General features: G+C 66.7%; 2 protein-coding genes across 6 annotated transcripts; one reads left to right on the top strand and one right to left on the bottom strand.

Annotated features, from left to right (window-relative positions):
* Positions 1-3,310: 3,310 nt before the first annotated feature.
* On the bottom strand, positions 3,311-13,519 carry ADAM8 (ADAM metallopeptidase domain 8). 4 transcript variants are annotated; one of them, XM_013050671.2, is made up of 24 exons: positions 13,389-13,519; positions 12,468-12,571; positions 11,537-11,613; positions 11,369-11,447; positions 11,196-11,272; positions 10,681-10,864; positions 10,332-10,394; positions 10,187-10,255; positions 9,902-10,071; positions 9,705-9,786; positions 9,378-9,529; positions 9,120-9,297; positions 8,857-8,946; positions 8,580-8,769; positions 8,405-8,486; positions 7,885-8,047; positions 7,335-7,412; positions 6,819-6,903; positions 6,110-6,215; positions 5,577-5,736; positions 5,071-5,136; positions 4,824-4,874; positions 3,988-4,065; positions 3,311-3,676 (listed from the first exon to the last, which is right to left on the bottom strand). In XM_013050671.2, the coding sequence occupies exons 1-24, from the start codon at positions 13,429-13,431 to the stop codon at positions 3,626-3,628; spliced, it is 2,478 nt and encodes an 825-aa protein (XP_012906125.2). In that variant the 5' UTR covers positions 13,432-13,519; the 3' UTR covers positions 3,311-3,625. The 4 variants fall into 4 exon arrangements, 2 of the variants coding, with proteins under 2 accessions (XP_012906125.2, XP_044924814.1); XM_045068879.1 differs by lacking the exon at positions 5,071-5,136; XR_006603206.1 differs by lacking the exons at positions 3,311-3,676; positions 5,071-5,136; positions 6,819-6,903 and having other exon boundaries at positions 4,009-4,065.
* On the top strand, positions 11,608-15,194 carry LOC101673693. Of its 2 annotated transcripts, XM_045068880.1 has the most exons (3): positions 11,608-12,470; positions 13,746-13,842; positions 14,104-15,194. In XM_045068880.1, the coding sequence occupies exons 1-3, from the start codon at positions 12,323-12,325 to the stop codon at positions 14,327-14,329; spliced, it is 471 nt and encodes a 156-aa protein (XP_044924815.1). In that variant the 5' UTR covers positions 11,608-12,322; the 3' UTR covers positions 14,330-15,194. The 2 variants fall into 2 exon arrangements, with proteins under 2 accessions (XP_044924815.1, XP_004781947.1); XM_004781890.3 differs by lacking the exon at positions 11,608-12,470 and having other exon boundaries at positions 13,430-13,842.

Raw genomic sequence — 15,194 nt, 5'->3', positions numbered from 1 at the left:
GGGGGAAGGCACTCAGGGACTTGAGCTCTTCCTGAACCCAGGAGCACGGGAGACCCTTAGTGAAAGAGCAGAGGCACAGCTGTGCCCCCGTGGAACCTGGTGTGTGCCCTGGCGGGGGGGGGGGTGTTTTTTGCTGAGCCCCCAGCCTGTGGGCCTCTGGATGGTGGCACCTGTGACTGTCCATAGTCCCCATGTGCCTGAGGTTTAGGAATGGCCAAGGCTGCGTGGTGGTGAGTCACAGGGGACGGTAAGCCCATCATACTCTGCTGTTTCCAGGCTTGCTTGGAATGTTCCACAGTTAAGGGGTTTGCTAAGTAGCCAAACTAAATATGGTGCTCCCTGGTCAGGGACCTTGCCTGCCCCGGCCACTGCCACACCAGGCCCAGCTTCCTAGAAAGGAATGCAACCCATCTGCTTCCTGGGGGGCATCTGGGCATCGAGGGGTCCCCAGGTCGCTGCACGTTGACTGTCTTCTGCCTCGAGGCGCTCCCGTGACCCACGGGCTGCGTCCTGACTGAAAGGCAAACACCTGGCCTTTAACACGGGGGTGTGTGGGGAGAACAACTGAGGTCAGGAGTCAGGGGCCCTCCCTGTGCACACACAGTGGCCCGTCTTCTCTGGAGTCTTTTTTTTTTTTTTTTTTAAAGATTTTATTTATTTATTTGATAGAGAGATCACAAGTAGACGGAGAGAGAGGCAGTCAGAGAGAGAGAGAGAGCCCGATGCGGGACTCGATCCCAGGACCCTGAGATCACGGCCCAAGCCGAAGGCAGCGGCCCAACCCACGGAGCCACCCAGGCGCCCTTCTCTGGAGTCTTCTGACTCCGAAGGGTCTTCGCGCTGGAGGGTCTGTGAGGTGAGCAGACGCAGCAGCTCAGAGGAGAGGCTGGGCCCCCTCAGCAGCACGGGGTGTGGGTGGAGGAGGCACCACGCAGCCGCCGCCCTGACATCCACCCACAGCACAGCCCTGGAGGCCTCTGAAAGGCCCGTGTGGACCGTGGACAGGGCCACGGGCTCCCACTCGGGAAGCTGCAGCCTGGGTGGCTTTGGACGGGACATCCCTGGCCGCCCCCTCAGAGCAAGGACTGGTCTTTCTGGGAGGGGTGAAGTCAAGAGCGCCACAGGCCTCGTCTGACACTGCCCTCTGTGGGAGGCCCGAGGGGGCTGCGATGGGGCTCAGTTCCCCAACCCAGGGACTGGGCACGACTGTGTGCCAGGCTAGGGAGCTCTGCCTGGGGTCTGCATTAGCACTGGATGGTCCTGGGTCCTGCCAAGGCTTGAAAGGCTGAACAGTGAGGGCCAGCCCAGGAGGTGCTGCTCATTGGCCTGTGGCCGACATACCTCCCTGTTTCTAGGCACGCAGGCGAGTGGGAGAGGGCTGGAGAGGAGCGAGCATGGCCCCGGGCTGGCCTGGGCACAGGAGTGTTCACTGCCCCGGGGCCGGTGGGTCAGGCCGGGAAAGGGCCAGGGCTGGAGTTTCACAGTCTGCACCCGGGTTGTGGGTGGGCAGGGCCCTCATCACCCGTGCTATTATAAGCCCGATAAGCGGGCCACATCCCAGCACCACCAACACAGCAGGGTGGAGGCCACACAACAAGGACCCCAACAAATACGGCTGCTGTGAGCAGGGCTGGCCGTGCAGGGCCGTCCCTCACCCTTCCCTTCGGGGCACACAAGATGGGCTTGATGGCCCTGAGCGTGCTGGCCACTACCCTTTGGATTTCCATCTCAAATGCACCTTGTGAAAGACTTTCCTGCAAAGGACGTGAGGGTGATCCTCAGAGCAGCAGCTTTGTGGGGCCAGGAGGTGGGTCTGGCTTTCCTTGGAGGACAGGCTGGGGCTCGTGGGCCTTCTCGCCCTGCACCCACAGAAACCCCGCAACCGTCCTGTCCCCGGCAGTGCCATCCGGGGCCAGAGTGCTCAGTGCCCTGTGCCTTCAGGCCAGGCCTGTCCCAACCTGGACCTCCGAGGGAGAGCTCACCTTTTGGCTATAAAGTCCCGCAGGCTCCCCGCCTGGCAATGGGGACTTTCACCACCCCCGGAGCCTACCCCTCCCACCCCTGGGGCGGAGCAGCAGCCCTCCTGCCTCCACCTCCCCCCAAGTCCCCTTCTCCCTCTTGGTTCTCTATCCTACGAGAACTTGCCCAGGTGTCAACCCCACAGTCCCTCCTGTATCCCCTCAGGCTCAGAGCGGGCCTGACCAGGGCTTCCCGGCCCCCAGCACTTGAGCTACCCCCCTGCCCAGCTTCAGTGGCGCAGGGACCCTGCTCCCCACTGCAGCACCCCTGGGTCACCCAGTCCTCGTTCTGCTGTCACTTAGGGTCCTCGTGCTTCTATCGCCCATCACGACGGACGCTTCCCACTACAGCCGGTCAGCCCCATGAAGGCGAGGGCCTGGAGCCGAGCCCGCCGCCCGAAATTGCTGGGGAGTCAGCGAGCAGGAGGTGCGGTCCGAGGGCAGGACTGATGACCTGGTGGGGCTGGTCTTAAGTTGACCGCGCTGTCCTCTTGGCGGAATGAGGGGAGTCCAGTGGACAGGGACACAGACGCCGAAGAGACCGTCAGGGAAGCGGCCTGAGAACCGTGGTCCAGAGGCCCAGAGGGGGAGGGTCGCCCGCGGAGAACAGGGGGCGGGAAGGGGGAGGCCAGGCTGCCGAGAACGCGCCGGCCCAGCTCCGGGTCCGCGGCGCAGGCGTGCGCGCCCAGCAGCCGCGGTGGGCTGGTGCCCGGTCTCCGCCCGCACGGCCGCGGGCCGGGGCGCAAGGTCGGCCCCGCCTGATGGCCTCCGACACGTCAGCGTCCCAGGACCCCCGAGGCGGCGGCGCCCAGGCGGGGGCCGGCCCTGTCCTGGGCGAGCGGCCCCAGGGGTCAGGCTGCAGCCCCCCCCCCCTCGGCGGCGCGGCTGGGGTCGGCGGGGCCGCGCGAGGAGCCTCACGCCCCGCCCCGCCCCGGGTCTCCCGCACGTGCAGGGAGCGCGCGCCCCGCGGCCCCCACCCCGCCCCGGTGCCCCCAAGGGCGCCTGCACCTCCGCGGCCCGCCAGTCCCCGGCGTCTCCCCGCCCGCCCCGCTCCGCCGCCGTCGCCGAGTCCCGGGCCCGGCGGCGCTTGGGGCGGCGGAGGGAGGCCCGTCCGGCCAGGCGCGGAGGCCGCGGAGGGCGCCGAGGGGCAGCGCAGGGCCGCGGCGGCCGGAAGGGGCGGTGGACTTCCGGCGGGGGAGGGGCCGCGAGGCCGGGGGGCGGGCGGGGGGCGGCGCCGCCGCGCGTTAACCGGCCGCTCGCGGGTCGAGACCAGCGCCGCCCACGGTCGCGCACACGGTGCTACGTCGGTTTAATGACGGTCCCGACCGTGCAGACCGGTCGGTGACCTGGTACGAAAACACTTCACGGCAGCTCCGGCCCCGCTGCGGGCGCGGGGGCCCCTCGGGGTGCGGGACGCCGGGGGGGGGGGGGTGTTCCGGGAGGGGGGCGCGGGGGGGTCCCGGGAGGGGGGCGGCCGGCCGTGGCTCCTCTGCGCGCGCTCCTCGGGCCGGACGGGTCCCCGGGGGCGGGGGCGGGGGCCGGGCCGACCCGAACCCCGCGGGGAGGGCACCGCCGTCCCCACCGGGGCCGACGCCCGCAGCCCCGCGTCACCTCCACTGCACCGGGGGCCTCAGAGCCGCCTTCGCACCCGCGGCGCCCTGGGAGGAGGAAGGAGAACCGGAGCTGAACCGCGGCCCGAGGGCCCCGATGACTCACGCTTCCTCGTGCGTAGGTCACCGCGGCCCACACCCGGCGGCCACCGCCACCGGCCTAAGCCCCGCGACCCCACCCTGGCCCCCTGACTGACAGGAGGAACAGACGCACGGGCAGCAGGGGCGGCTCGGGAAGTCCCGACAGGGGCAAGTGGGTGTGAGACAAACCCGGTGGACAGTGACCCCGGGGCAGTGCCCCAGCCAGCCAGGGAGACCGCCCACCCTGCTGCCCAGCGCCCTGGGGGAGACAGGCTCACCTGCACGGGTCCGGGGGTGGCTCTTCCCGCCCCAGGCTTGACTGGAGGCATCGGAGGTGGGAAGGTCGGCTTCACACCCTGGGGGACAGACAGCGAACTCTGGACACCACCCAAGGCCCCATCTTTCCCAGCATTGGCTCTGCTCCCGACTCCCCCCCCCCTCCCCCGGGCTGGGGCAGAACCCCCTGCTGGGCCCATCAGCTGCACTCTGGCCTTCTCCGTCAACGTCCCCACCCCAGCCCACCCCACCCCACCTCAGCATTTCCCAAAAAAGGCTCTTAAATGGCCAGAATGTGGGTCTTTGGAAGTTCAAATGCTGAGAATTCACCACTAAAGTTGGCATCTGTTTACAGTTCCGCTTCCTCTAGGCAGGCAGGGCAGGTGCCCCCAGGGTCTGGGTGGAGGAAGGGAAGGCCCAGCGTGGGCACGGCCACGCCCCTCCAAGGGAAGACCCTTGGTGTGCGCAGCTCCCCTGCAGCCGCTCCTGGCTGGATCCATTTCTGCCCCTTTGTCCATTTTTCCTTTCAACCCCCCCCCCAGGCTATTTTTGCAGCTTTGCTGTAAATTTAATATTAGTTCAAAAAGTTAAACAAGAGAATTTCCATGAAGCAAACACCACAGTAACGGTGGCTCCTGGCGGGGTGTCCGGATGGACACTGCAGACCGTGAGGGACCACAGCGGAAGGAGCCGTCCCCCACGCATCTCAGAGCATCTCTAGACTTGAGCTCCACAAGGAAGCCAAGGACACCACAGGGTCTGGCTGGGAGGCGCCCGGCAGCCAGGGAAGGGCACGTGTGCAGCTGGAGAGGTCTCCAGAAGGGCGGAGGCTTCTCACCTGCTTGGGCTTCAGCTCAGGGAGGCGCTTGGCAGGAGGAGGAGGTCTGAGCTGGTGGGAGGGAGGAGCAGCAGTCAGGGCCCCTCAGCCCCCTGGGTTTAGTAAACATCCTCTCGGGGCTGGGCCATCAGCCTCCCGAGTGTAGGGGCTGCTGCCCTGGGGTCCCCAGCTCACCAAATCCAGCCCCCAGCCCCTGCACTCCTCGCCCAGGACCCACTTGGTGCTCCCAGACGTCCTGGCCGCTCACCTGGTCTGGGGGCAGCCGTGTGTACACAGGAATGGTGAAGGGTGGGTTGGACATGGTGACTGGAGGCTGCAGGGAACAGGGCGGGGAGCCTGGGGCTCACAGGGAGGCTATGTCCAGGGAGCCAGCCTTTGGAGGTCCCAGCCCAGAACCCGAGGTTCCCACCCCTCCCAGAGGAGGGAGAGTCAAGTGCACATGGAGGGCTCTGCCCTGCCCCACGGGTCCCCGAGGCTGAGCCCAGGTGCAACTCCCACCCTCCCCTTTGCCAGTCTTGTGGAGGGGCCCAGAGATGCTGGGCAGGAACAGAGGGCATCTGGGCCTTAACACCTCTCTGTCCACCCTGCAGAGGCCGAGAGCCTCACGTCCAAGTCCCAGGTCTGGTCTGTCACTGGCTCATGCGGGTTCTCAGACTGTCCACCCTGAAGCCTGCTTCTGCCTCTGCGGGGCAGCTCCAAGCCCTGCTGGGAGGGATTGGGGATGGCCCAGGGGTGGTGGGATGCACTGCTTACAGCACGGGGCGGCTGCTTAGGGGTCATCCTGGAGGCCATGGGCCTGGTGAGCTGGCTGGGGTGGGTGATGGTGGCTGGAGCCCCACGCTTGGCTGGCACACTGGGCCCCTCATGGAACAGGGGGTTGGAGAGCCCCTTGGTAGTCTTGGGCACTGAGCTCCTGGGGAGAAAGCAAGACTGGTCAGTGTGTCCTGGCCTTGGGGTCTGGCCCAGGGAATCGGGCTCCTGGGTGTGTCCTGCAACCAGCAAGATGGGGTGAGGTCCCATGGCAACTCCGTGGGCAGCTGCCCACGATGGGCAAAGCCCATATTCTCCCAAGTGCTCTGGCACTGATCAGGGTGGGGATGGAGGGGCTCTGTCTGGGATTACCACCCCCCACCTGTTGGCCTCGCCTGTCACCTGCCCCGTCTTCAAGAGGCAGAGGCCCCAAGCTCTCTGTGCGGAGGGCTGTTCCTCTTCCTCAAACAGCAGCAAGACGTTTCCTAATCGTGTATGCACGGGAAGTGCTTCTTGCAACCCCAGAGCACGCTCACCTCCAAGAGCCTCGGTTCCAGGCCTTTTGGTAGAAGACCACACCTGCCAGGAGAGCCACCAGCAGCACCACAGATGCCAGCAGGCCCACCAGGAGGCTCCTGGACCCTGTGGGGGTGCAGGAGACCAGGTGTCAATAGGGCAGTGAGGGCCCCAGGACCAAGGAGGGGAGTGTTTTCTCAGGCGGAGACCCAGGAGCCCAGGGCCCACGTGAGCAGCCTCAGCACTGAGAGTGAGTCTGTTACACCAGCCCTGTGGGCTCTCAGAGCAGAGGCTGGAGGGCCTGGTGGTGACTGGCTCCTGGCCACAGTGACGTGAGCAGGGTCTGGCCAGGCTCAGGGGGCCATGCTGCTGTTGGTGGCCATGGGCACAGGGCTACTGGAGAAGATGCTTGTGGGCGTGGGGGGCCCTCAGACTCCCGCACTCAGAAGGTGGCCGAGGACCCAGCAAACTGGCTGGCGTCCTGTCACCACGACTGTGCTCTCCCTCTAGGACACGCCTCTTGCCTATCTCACGGGGAGCCCAGGTGGCAGCCGTGGGGTCAGAGAGCCGGGCTGAGGCCGCATACCTGCATCGTTGACAATGCCTGAAGGACCTTAGGGCACGTGGTGGCCCTCTCGGCCCAGCCCAGGTGGTCTGAGGAAGGACCGGACCTGCAGGGGACCCTATCAGGCCATGCAGGCACGAAAGCCCCGGGGTCGCCGGGCCTACCTGTGTGCACGTGGGGCAGCAGCTCTGTGCAGTTGGGCGGGGCCCAGCCCGGGTGGCAGCGGCACGCTCCCTTGTGGTTGCACACCTGAGGGTGACTGGGGGTGAGGACCAGGCCACCCTATACCTGTCTGCCGCCTCGCCCATCAGACGTGCGGCTGGCAAGGTGAGCTCGTCTGGCGGCTTCCTGTGGGCTGTCCTTGGGGCACGCCCCCAAACCTCCCTGAGACTGGGGTCAGAAGGGAGCACCCAGAGCCCTGGTGTTTCAAGCTCTCAGCGGCTGGCTGTCCCTACATCGTGACACACGTTACTGACAGCGGAGAGCTTTCGGGTCTGCCTAGCCCCAGCCCATGCGTCCACGGCACCACTGCCCCGGGCCTCGGTGTTCACAAGGGACACCCAGATCCCACCAGCCTCCGGCAGCGTCCCCTGCTGGGCCTGAGCTCATCTCGAGCGCGGCCTACGGGTCTCCTTCAGCCCCAGAGGAAGCGTGGCGGGACGCCCCATGGGCTCACATACCCCGTGGTTGTTGCACTGGGCAGAGCAGTTTATGGATCTGTAAACGTGCAGGTGCCGGCAGACTCCTTTCCAGCAAACCTGGAGGGCAGAGGGCATGTCCTCAGGCAGACGTTCTAGAACACTGCCTGGAGCCGTGTCCCCACTTCTAACACCAGCTGACGCAGACCCTCGGCCTGATCGGGAGCCCTGGGGGAGGCAGGCCGGGGCCGTCACACCCAGGCCAGCCGGGCCACAGCGGCCACCGGGGCCAGAGGGCTGGCGTCCCCCACGCCCAGGGAGGTGTGGGCTTGCAGAACAGAATGGTCTTCACACCCCGTGAGCGGAGGACTGGCTGCTTGAGCACCTCCCGTCCACCGGCAGTGCCTCGACTGAGCCCACACAGGACCCGGTGTGCACAGCCCTGGGACTGCGTGGGCTCGCCTCCGTGGGACACATGTCTAGGACCGCCACATGGGGCGCGTCCAGGCTCACGTCTGGGCCACAGCCCTCGGAAGCCCCTGCCAGCTGCCGCCCGTGGTCGACCCTGCAGCAGACGGGCGCGGGCGCTCACCCTCTCCTCGCCGCACTTGGTGCCTTCCGGCACCGGCTCATACGCGGCGCCTCCCTCCAGGGCAAGAGCCTGGCAAGTGCCCGTGCGCAAGGTGAGGGTACAGGAACTCCGCTCCAGCGGCTTCCGTCCGCCCTCACAGTATAGGGTGCCGCACGTGTCAACCCTATGGACAAAGAAGCCGTGCAACCAGCTCTGCTGGGTCTCCTGCCTGATGCCTGCGGGCCCTCCCTCAGGAGGACCTGGGGAGCTGCAGGAAACAGGGCCCCAGCCCTCGGATGGGCCGTAGGGCCCTCTGGTGGGCACCTCCCCCACCCCCAGTGACAGCGACACACTCTCCCTCCCATGAGGGCAGACAGATGCTCAGGCCTGGGGGTGCTGGAGGGCAGGGTGGACCCCCTGGAGAACCCTCTGACTCAGACCCGAGACTCCTTTGTGCAGAAGACCCTCTTGGGCGGTCCCACTTCCAGGGACATCCTGTGGCCCGCGACCCGGGGGAATCAGGCCACAGATGACCACTCACCTGCTGGAACCCTGCGCGGGCCTGCCCTGGCAGCCTGGGGAGATGCTATAGGTGTAGCATGTTTCCTCAGCAACATGTGAGCCTGCGGGGGGCCAGGAAGGGGTCAGTCCTCTGGCTTGGGCCCCGCAACGCCCCGCAAGCCTGTGAACACATAGCCAGAGTGCACATGCCTCACCTGGCCCCCACAGGTCCTGGCACCTCTGGGCCAGCGCAGGACAGACCCCATTGTAGCAGTAGCCCCCTGGGCAGGGTGTGCCGTTCTCTTGGAAGACGTCCTCCGGGCACACTGGCTGCTGACCATCACAGTACTCCTCAAGGTCACACGCATCCTTTGGGGGACGGCACAGCTCACCGGCAGGCGTCACCTGCCCAGCAGAGCAGAGCTCATGTGCTCTGTAAGCCATCTCCTTGGGACCCCTTCCCACCAACTGGCCTGGGGGCCCAGGACTCACCCTGCAGTCCTGGCAGCAGGCCCCTTGGGCACAACGGGCCCCCGCAGCCAGCTGGCAGGTGGTGGCGTTGCAGCAGGGGTTCTGACAGGTCTGAAGGGCAGAAGTAGGAGTGGGCTCCAGCACAGACCCTGGCCCCTCCCTAGAGGCCCCTCGGGGCTCACAGAGCAGAAGCGTTCTGCTCTGTGGCCACGGCACACGGGGTGGCTGGTGGGTCACGAATGGGCGTCCATGAGGGCAGAGGGCGGTGGGCGTCTGGCCTGTACCTGGGGCGGGCCACAGTCACACTGCTCTCCGCGCTCCACAAACTGGTTCCCGCACACAGGGTTGCCCACTATCCGGCTGGGGTCCGGGGCGTTGACCAGGCAGGCTGTGTGAGGCTCCTCCACGAACATCTCCAGGTCGGCGCGGCTGCACTGGCTGAACATCCTGGGGAACTTGGAGCTGGGGGCGCAGGACGGAGCCTCGGTCAGGGTGCAGGGTCACCTAGGACACCCCGCTCCCCAGGCAGCCCCTGGCCTCACCCTATGCTGGCCGCCATGATGCAGCCGCCACCCTCCCGTGGCACGGGGCAGTAACAGCCCTGGACGTTCTCGTCATGGTCCATGCCCAGGTTGTGGCCCATCTCGTGGGCCATGGTGGATGCGACACCGACAGGGTTCTCTAGGTTGTGGTCCTACCGGGAGAGGCCACGCCAGCTAAAGCCACACCCCGTCCCACCAGTAACACTTCTGAAAGCATCCCTGCACCCTCCAGGGGTGGCGGCCCCAGGCGTTCCAACCCATGGGGACAGCGTGGGGACAAGCATGTGGACCTAGTCCTCAGGGCTCCCCGTCCAGAGGCCAGCAAACCTGGTTCACAGCCCCCGAGTCCTGGGAGCACATGGTCGACACCTTGGCCAGTCCCACGGTGGTCCCGGTGAACTCAACCCCGCTGGGAACAAGAGCAGTGGGCGAAGGTGGATGCCCCGAAACGGCCTCCCTCCCACGCGCCCCAGCGCTCCCACGCAGCCCCCCGCTGCAGGGCCCCGTGCCCGGCGCCCACATACGTGATGAGCTGCACGTTGTCGTGCGGGTGCCTTCCCACCAGGTTCTGCTTCCGCCACTGCAGGAAGTCGTCCAGCGTGGTGTCGGGGTTCGAGCTCACCTGAATCTCGTCCCCTTGGTTCCACATCTCCAGGCCCACCAGGACCACACGGAAATTGAGCTCCTGATAAAGCTGGGAACGCGGGGGGCCCCAGGTCAGGCTCGGGGACAGTGAGGGCGGACACAGGGGCAGACACAGCCCCGCTCCTGCTGGCCCTGTCCCCTCGACCACTGAGATTTCTACCCACCTTGTCCACGTGGTTCACCACCTCCATCACCCGGCTGCGCACCGCTGCTCTGCTCCCTAGCCGTTGGAACTGCAGGACGGCAGGCCCTCAGAGGACGTGGCCCACCAGCCAGCCCCAGCCCTGCCCCCGCGCTCCGCCTCACTACCTCTGCGCTGTCCGTGACCACATACAGCTCCACATAGCGGGTGTCTCGGGGCAGCAGCCCGATCTGGGGGCACAAGGCGGTGGTCAGCCACCCCGGCCACAGTCCTGGCCCGGGCCCAGTTTTCACACTCTGACCCTCTCCCGAGGTCTTAGAGCTAGTACCCAGGCCCCTGCTCGGACTGAGGGTGCCACCCAGGAGGTTCCAGCTCAGGCCAAGGAGCGGTCTCAGTAGCCACTGGCAGAGCCAGGCCCACTGGCCATGGGGACCCCTGGCCGGGCACAGGGCAGGTCTGGGGGATGCAGTCCCAGGGGACGGGGGTGATGCAGCTGGTCCGGGCTCCCCTGCTCACCCGGGGCCTGAAGGCTGCCAAGGTCCGAGGCCCCAAGGCCTGCTCCAAGCTGGTGTCGCTGACCCCACAGGTCCCAAGCTTCTGCTGCAGATGCTCCGCCCGGTATAGCGCGTGCCGCCCCTCTTCACCAGCCCTGTCCAGGGGCTCGATCACGTGGACATCCGAGCCAGCCCGGAAAAAGCCCCTGAGGGCAGAGGGAAGCCAGGCGGTTCTGAATTAGTGCACCCCCGCCCCCCACGGACACATCGGGGAGGACGGCGGGTGGGGGCAGGGCTGCTGCTGCAGACAGCCCCATCTGCAGGGCAGGGGAGGGGTGGGGGGGTATTCGGAACAGGCTGCAGGGCCTGAGGGGAGCCCCACAGCCCGGGGAATCTGTGACTTCTAACAGGCCACAGTCCCCGTGTGGGAAGATCGTCACCCCGAGCCCCTCTCTTCTCGGCCTCCGACGACTTCTCTGGAGCAAGTGCGGGACAGCTGACACCTCCGCCCCCCCCCCCCAGGTCTGCGACCCGCACCTGAGGCCCAAACACGTGCTGAGGCTGGCAGCTGAGTGCTGGTGTCCTTGAACGTGGCCTTGGTAGAAGCAGTGACCCTGCAGGGGCGGGGAGGCATGAGGGGCCTGCGGCTCTGCCCCCCCCTCCCTGGCTCCGCTGGCCGCTGGCCTCTCCAGGGCTGTCCTGGGTCCTACCTGCCTCTGTCGCTGCTCCACCACCTGGGAGCCATTGGCAGCCCTGTAGGTCTCCGTGTAGCCCGAGCCCACCAGGTCCCTGGAAAAGAGCCACTGTGGTTCCCAGGGTCCGCCTGCCCCCCACTAAAGCCGCCTCTGGCCTGGCAGAGTGGCCGGGCCTCCACTTACCTGTTCTTCCTCAAGTGCAGGGTGAAGTTGTGCCCCTGGGTCCCAAGGATGTAGCTCACGCTCTCAGGGTACAGGTCCTGAACCAGGGGACAGGGAGGGGTCCAGGGTGAGGGGCCCTAACCCAGGGCACACACGCCTCCAACCTTGGCGTGCTGGGGCTGGGCTGGGGGTGCAGTCAAGGCCAGGGCACCCTGAAATCTGAAAGCCCCCTCAGAGGACCTTGGGGGTCATTCAGTGTCAGGCTAGTATTAGGAAGCTGGGGCTGGGCAGGTTGGAGCTCTAGATCTCAATTTCCCCATCTGTCCACACACGAAATGACTAGGATCCCCTTTCCCAGGAAGCAGGGGGATGGGGAGACAGGGCCCTGACCGGCAGCCCTTAGATCCAAGGTAGCAGAGATGGGGGCTCATGACCCAGCACCCCAGGGGAGGGTCTCCAGCCTGCCGACCTCTAGAAGGCTTTCTCCAGATACTAAGGTCAGGACAGGCGGTCCCACAGGGATTTCAGGAATGCCTCCAGGCAGCCTTCCTTGGGAAACCCCAGCCCAGCTCCAAATGCCCCTTGAAGGTGCGTCATCACAGTCACCACAAACCCGGCTGGCGACACGCCCCAGATGAGCCATCCCCTCCGGCCTGAAAGGGATCAGACTTATCTTGCCAGTGAGTGAAACTGTGACGTGCCCTGAGCCATCAGGGCTGCTGAAAGTCAGCCAGAGCCGCCCCAGGGGCCCCTACTCAGCAGAAGCCACTCAGCTCGCCCCACCCGCCGGGGGCAGGCGGAGGCAGGATGCCGGGAGTGGAGGCTGGGGGTGGAGGAAGTGCGGGCAGAGACAGCCCTGCCGGCCGCAGTGGGCACACTCGGAGCTACAGACAGGACAGGCTCCGGGGAGCCCGTGGGGGGCCCCCAGGCCGGCTTCCCCGCCCAGACTTACCAGGTGGGAGGGCAGAGCTCGGCGGGCACGGGGTGCTGGCAGGCGTCGGGGCCACACCACCTCGTACTGCTCCACGTGGGGCAGTGGGGTGCTGGGGGCTGCCACTGTGGGGGAGAAGGGGGTCAGCCGGCCGGTGGTGGGCCTGCACCACCTCCCCTGGGGGGTCACCAGAGAGTGTGAGCACCAGGGATTCGGAGCCCTGGGTGGAGCCCACCGGGCTGACCTAGACCTGACCTGATCTCCCGTCCCCTTGCAGCCCCTCCCTCGGGTCTCTGGGCGCACAGGCCTGGGTGGGGGATAGGTCTGCCTGTCCCAGCCCAGATCCAGCAGCTGCCAGGGACCCAACGACAAACGGCCCTGGGAGTGGGGTGAGGCCCAGAGAGCGGCCACCCGGCAAGGTTCTTCAGTCCTAGAGCGTCAGTGGATGAGACCCTCATCTAGCAGAGCACCCGCAGAGAGGCTCCGAGCAGAGGCCCCCCAGGCTGGGGTCTGGGCCACCACGGAATTCTGCCCAGAAAGCTCCCCAGAGCGGCGGGGTGTGTGTGTGTGTGTGTCCCAAGTGGCCAGATGACCTCCTCCCGGCCTCCTCCCCCAGCGCCCACCCTCAGCTCCAGGTTCCCTGCCAGGCCGGGGGACCTGGGTAGGCGTGGGCAGTCATCCCAAGGCTCCAGGTGGATGGGGAGAGGCGCGGTTCTCCCCAGTGCCCTGTGAGTCCCCAGAGGGACCAGCGCTGGGGAAGCGCCCCAGGTGGCTTCTCCCCCCAGTTCCCTTTTGAAGTTTCTGTCTGCCACCCTGGGCCTTCCCGGTGAGGGCTCCCCTCGGCGCGACCGACCCCGGAGACTGACCCGGAGCTCGGCAGGGTGCGTTAGGCCAGGGGACCCACGGGCGCCCCGGAGGGCGGTCCCTCCCCGCAGCACTCACCTAGCAGACACAGGGCGAGCAGCGGGAACCCCAGGCGGTGCATGGCCGGGGCGTACACTGGGGCGTACACTGGGGTCGGGGCCAAGAACAGGGGGCGCGCACGGGGCCCGAGGTCTGGGGTCCGGGGTCCAGGGTCTACCGACGCCGCGCAGGCAGAGGCGGCTCCGCGCGGGGTAGAGGTCTGGCCCCGCCGCCCCGCCCCGGAGACCAGCCCCCGGCCCGCAGCCTATCGGCCCCTCCGACGCCAGGAGGGGCGGTGCTTGGACACCCGCCGGGGAGGGGCGCCTCGCCCCGCGGATTTCCCGCGTCTACTCCTGGGCTCCTGCGGGCTCCTGAACAGCGCCTGGTGTCCGGCAGGAGAACAAGCTTCCCAGATGCGGATCGAATTAAGGGAAGGGGCGGCACACAGACCATCTGAGCCCCTCCCTGGAAGGTCGCCCTCTGCTCTGCGCAGGTGAGGAAGCCCAAGGGGGCCTGGCCCAGGGGGCTGCTGGCCGGGCAGTGGCGTGGACATGCTCTGTCGGGGGCGTGGCAGGGGGCTGGGGGCGCAGACTTCTTGCGCAACAAAGAGCTACCCACGCAGCGCCCGGGTGCCTCTTCCTGCTGGGGGGTGGGGTGGGGGGGTGGGGCTCTGGCCTGGCACCCGGGCTCCTCCGCTGGGTCCCTGTCACCTGCCGACCCAGACCGCCTGCCGCTGAACCATGTGGCTCCGCAGCTGCTTTCTGGACAAGCTCCCTGAGACGGCAGCCTGGGAACCTGTGCTCCCACCGGCAGTCCCAGGCCAGAGGGCAGAGTTGGACCATCACGTCCTCCAGAGCGAAAGGCAGCAGCTCATGGGTGTGGATGTGGATGTGGAGGCACCTCAGGCAAAGGCGACAGAGGCCGTGGAAATGGTCCGAACACACGGGCCCTGTCCCCTGCTGTCACACCACTTCCTGTGATGAAACGAGGTACGGAGCCGCATGCCGCGGCGATCGTGATCTCTTCCTTCCTCGCATGTGGCAATTCTTTGAGAACAAAAACTAAAAGGCAAAAACCAAAGCTGCTGTGGGTGCCCACTCTCCACTCCGTGGGCAGCTGACCGGCCACGTGCAGCTGCTGTGAGCAGCCAGGACCAGGACCCCACATGCACCTTGGCCCTCCCACTCACCCCCTGCATCCCTGAGGTGCATTGGCAAACCTCCTGCCCAGGGCCCAGGATGGGACACGCAGTTTCTGGGCCTCAGGGCAGGGCAGGAGGGCCCCAAGGCAGAGTCAGCGGGCTACTCTGCTCACAGTGCAAGGTCTGCACAATGCCGGGGCTGGCCGTGATGGCTCACAGGCCACTCCTGACAGGCTTTAGACTGGAAGAGGAAACAGCCTGTGGCTTGAACGGGAGCCCCCGGCTCCACAGTCCCTCCTGTGCAAGGCAGTGGACAGGCTGAGGCTGCCCACACCCCGGCTGCAAGGGGGGCACCCAGGCTGCCTCCAGGAGCCTGCTTCTGGCTCTCATTCCTCCTTGCCCACCAGGACACCCCTCTCCGGAAGCAGGTGCTCAGAGCTGAACTGGGACAGTGACACGTGACCTCTGGCGGTGGGCGGCCCCAGCCGTCGGGCAGGCCGGGGTCAGGTTCCCCAGCCCCGCGGCAGGTGTCCTCAGGACTCACCCAGACAGCTAGAGGACCATGCTGCCCCCTAGTGCCAGGAGCCCATCCTAGCACGATGGTGGACTTCTGGGGGTCCAGGCCAGTGTACCAGACCTCGTGTGGACACCGGGACCCTGTCTCCTGCATGGCACCTTGGTTAATTATCTTCATGTTGCTCAAA

The sequence above is a fragment of the Mustela putorius genome, unplaced genomic scaffold (genome assembly GCF_011764305.1).
Source record: "Mustela putorius furo isolate JIRA1106 unplaced genomic scaffold, ASM1176430v1.1 tig00003909_pilon_pilon_pilon, whole genome shotgun sequence".
Classification (NCBI taxonomy): domain Eukaryota; kingdom Metazoa; phylum Chordata; class Mammalia; order Carnivora; family Mustelidae; genus Mustela; species Mustela putorius.
This window is presented reverse-complemented; position numbering and strand designations above follow the sequence as displayed.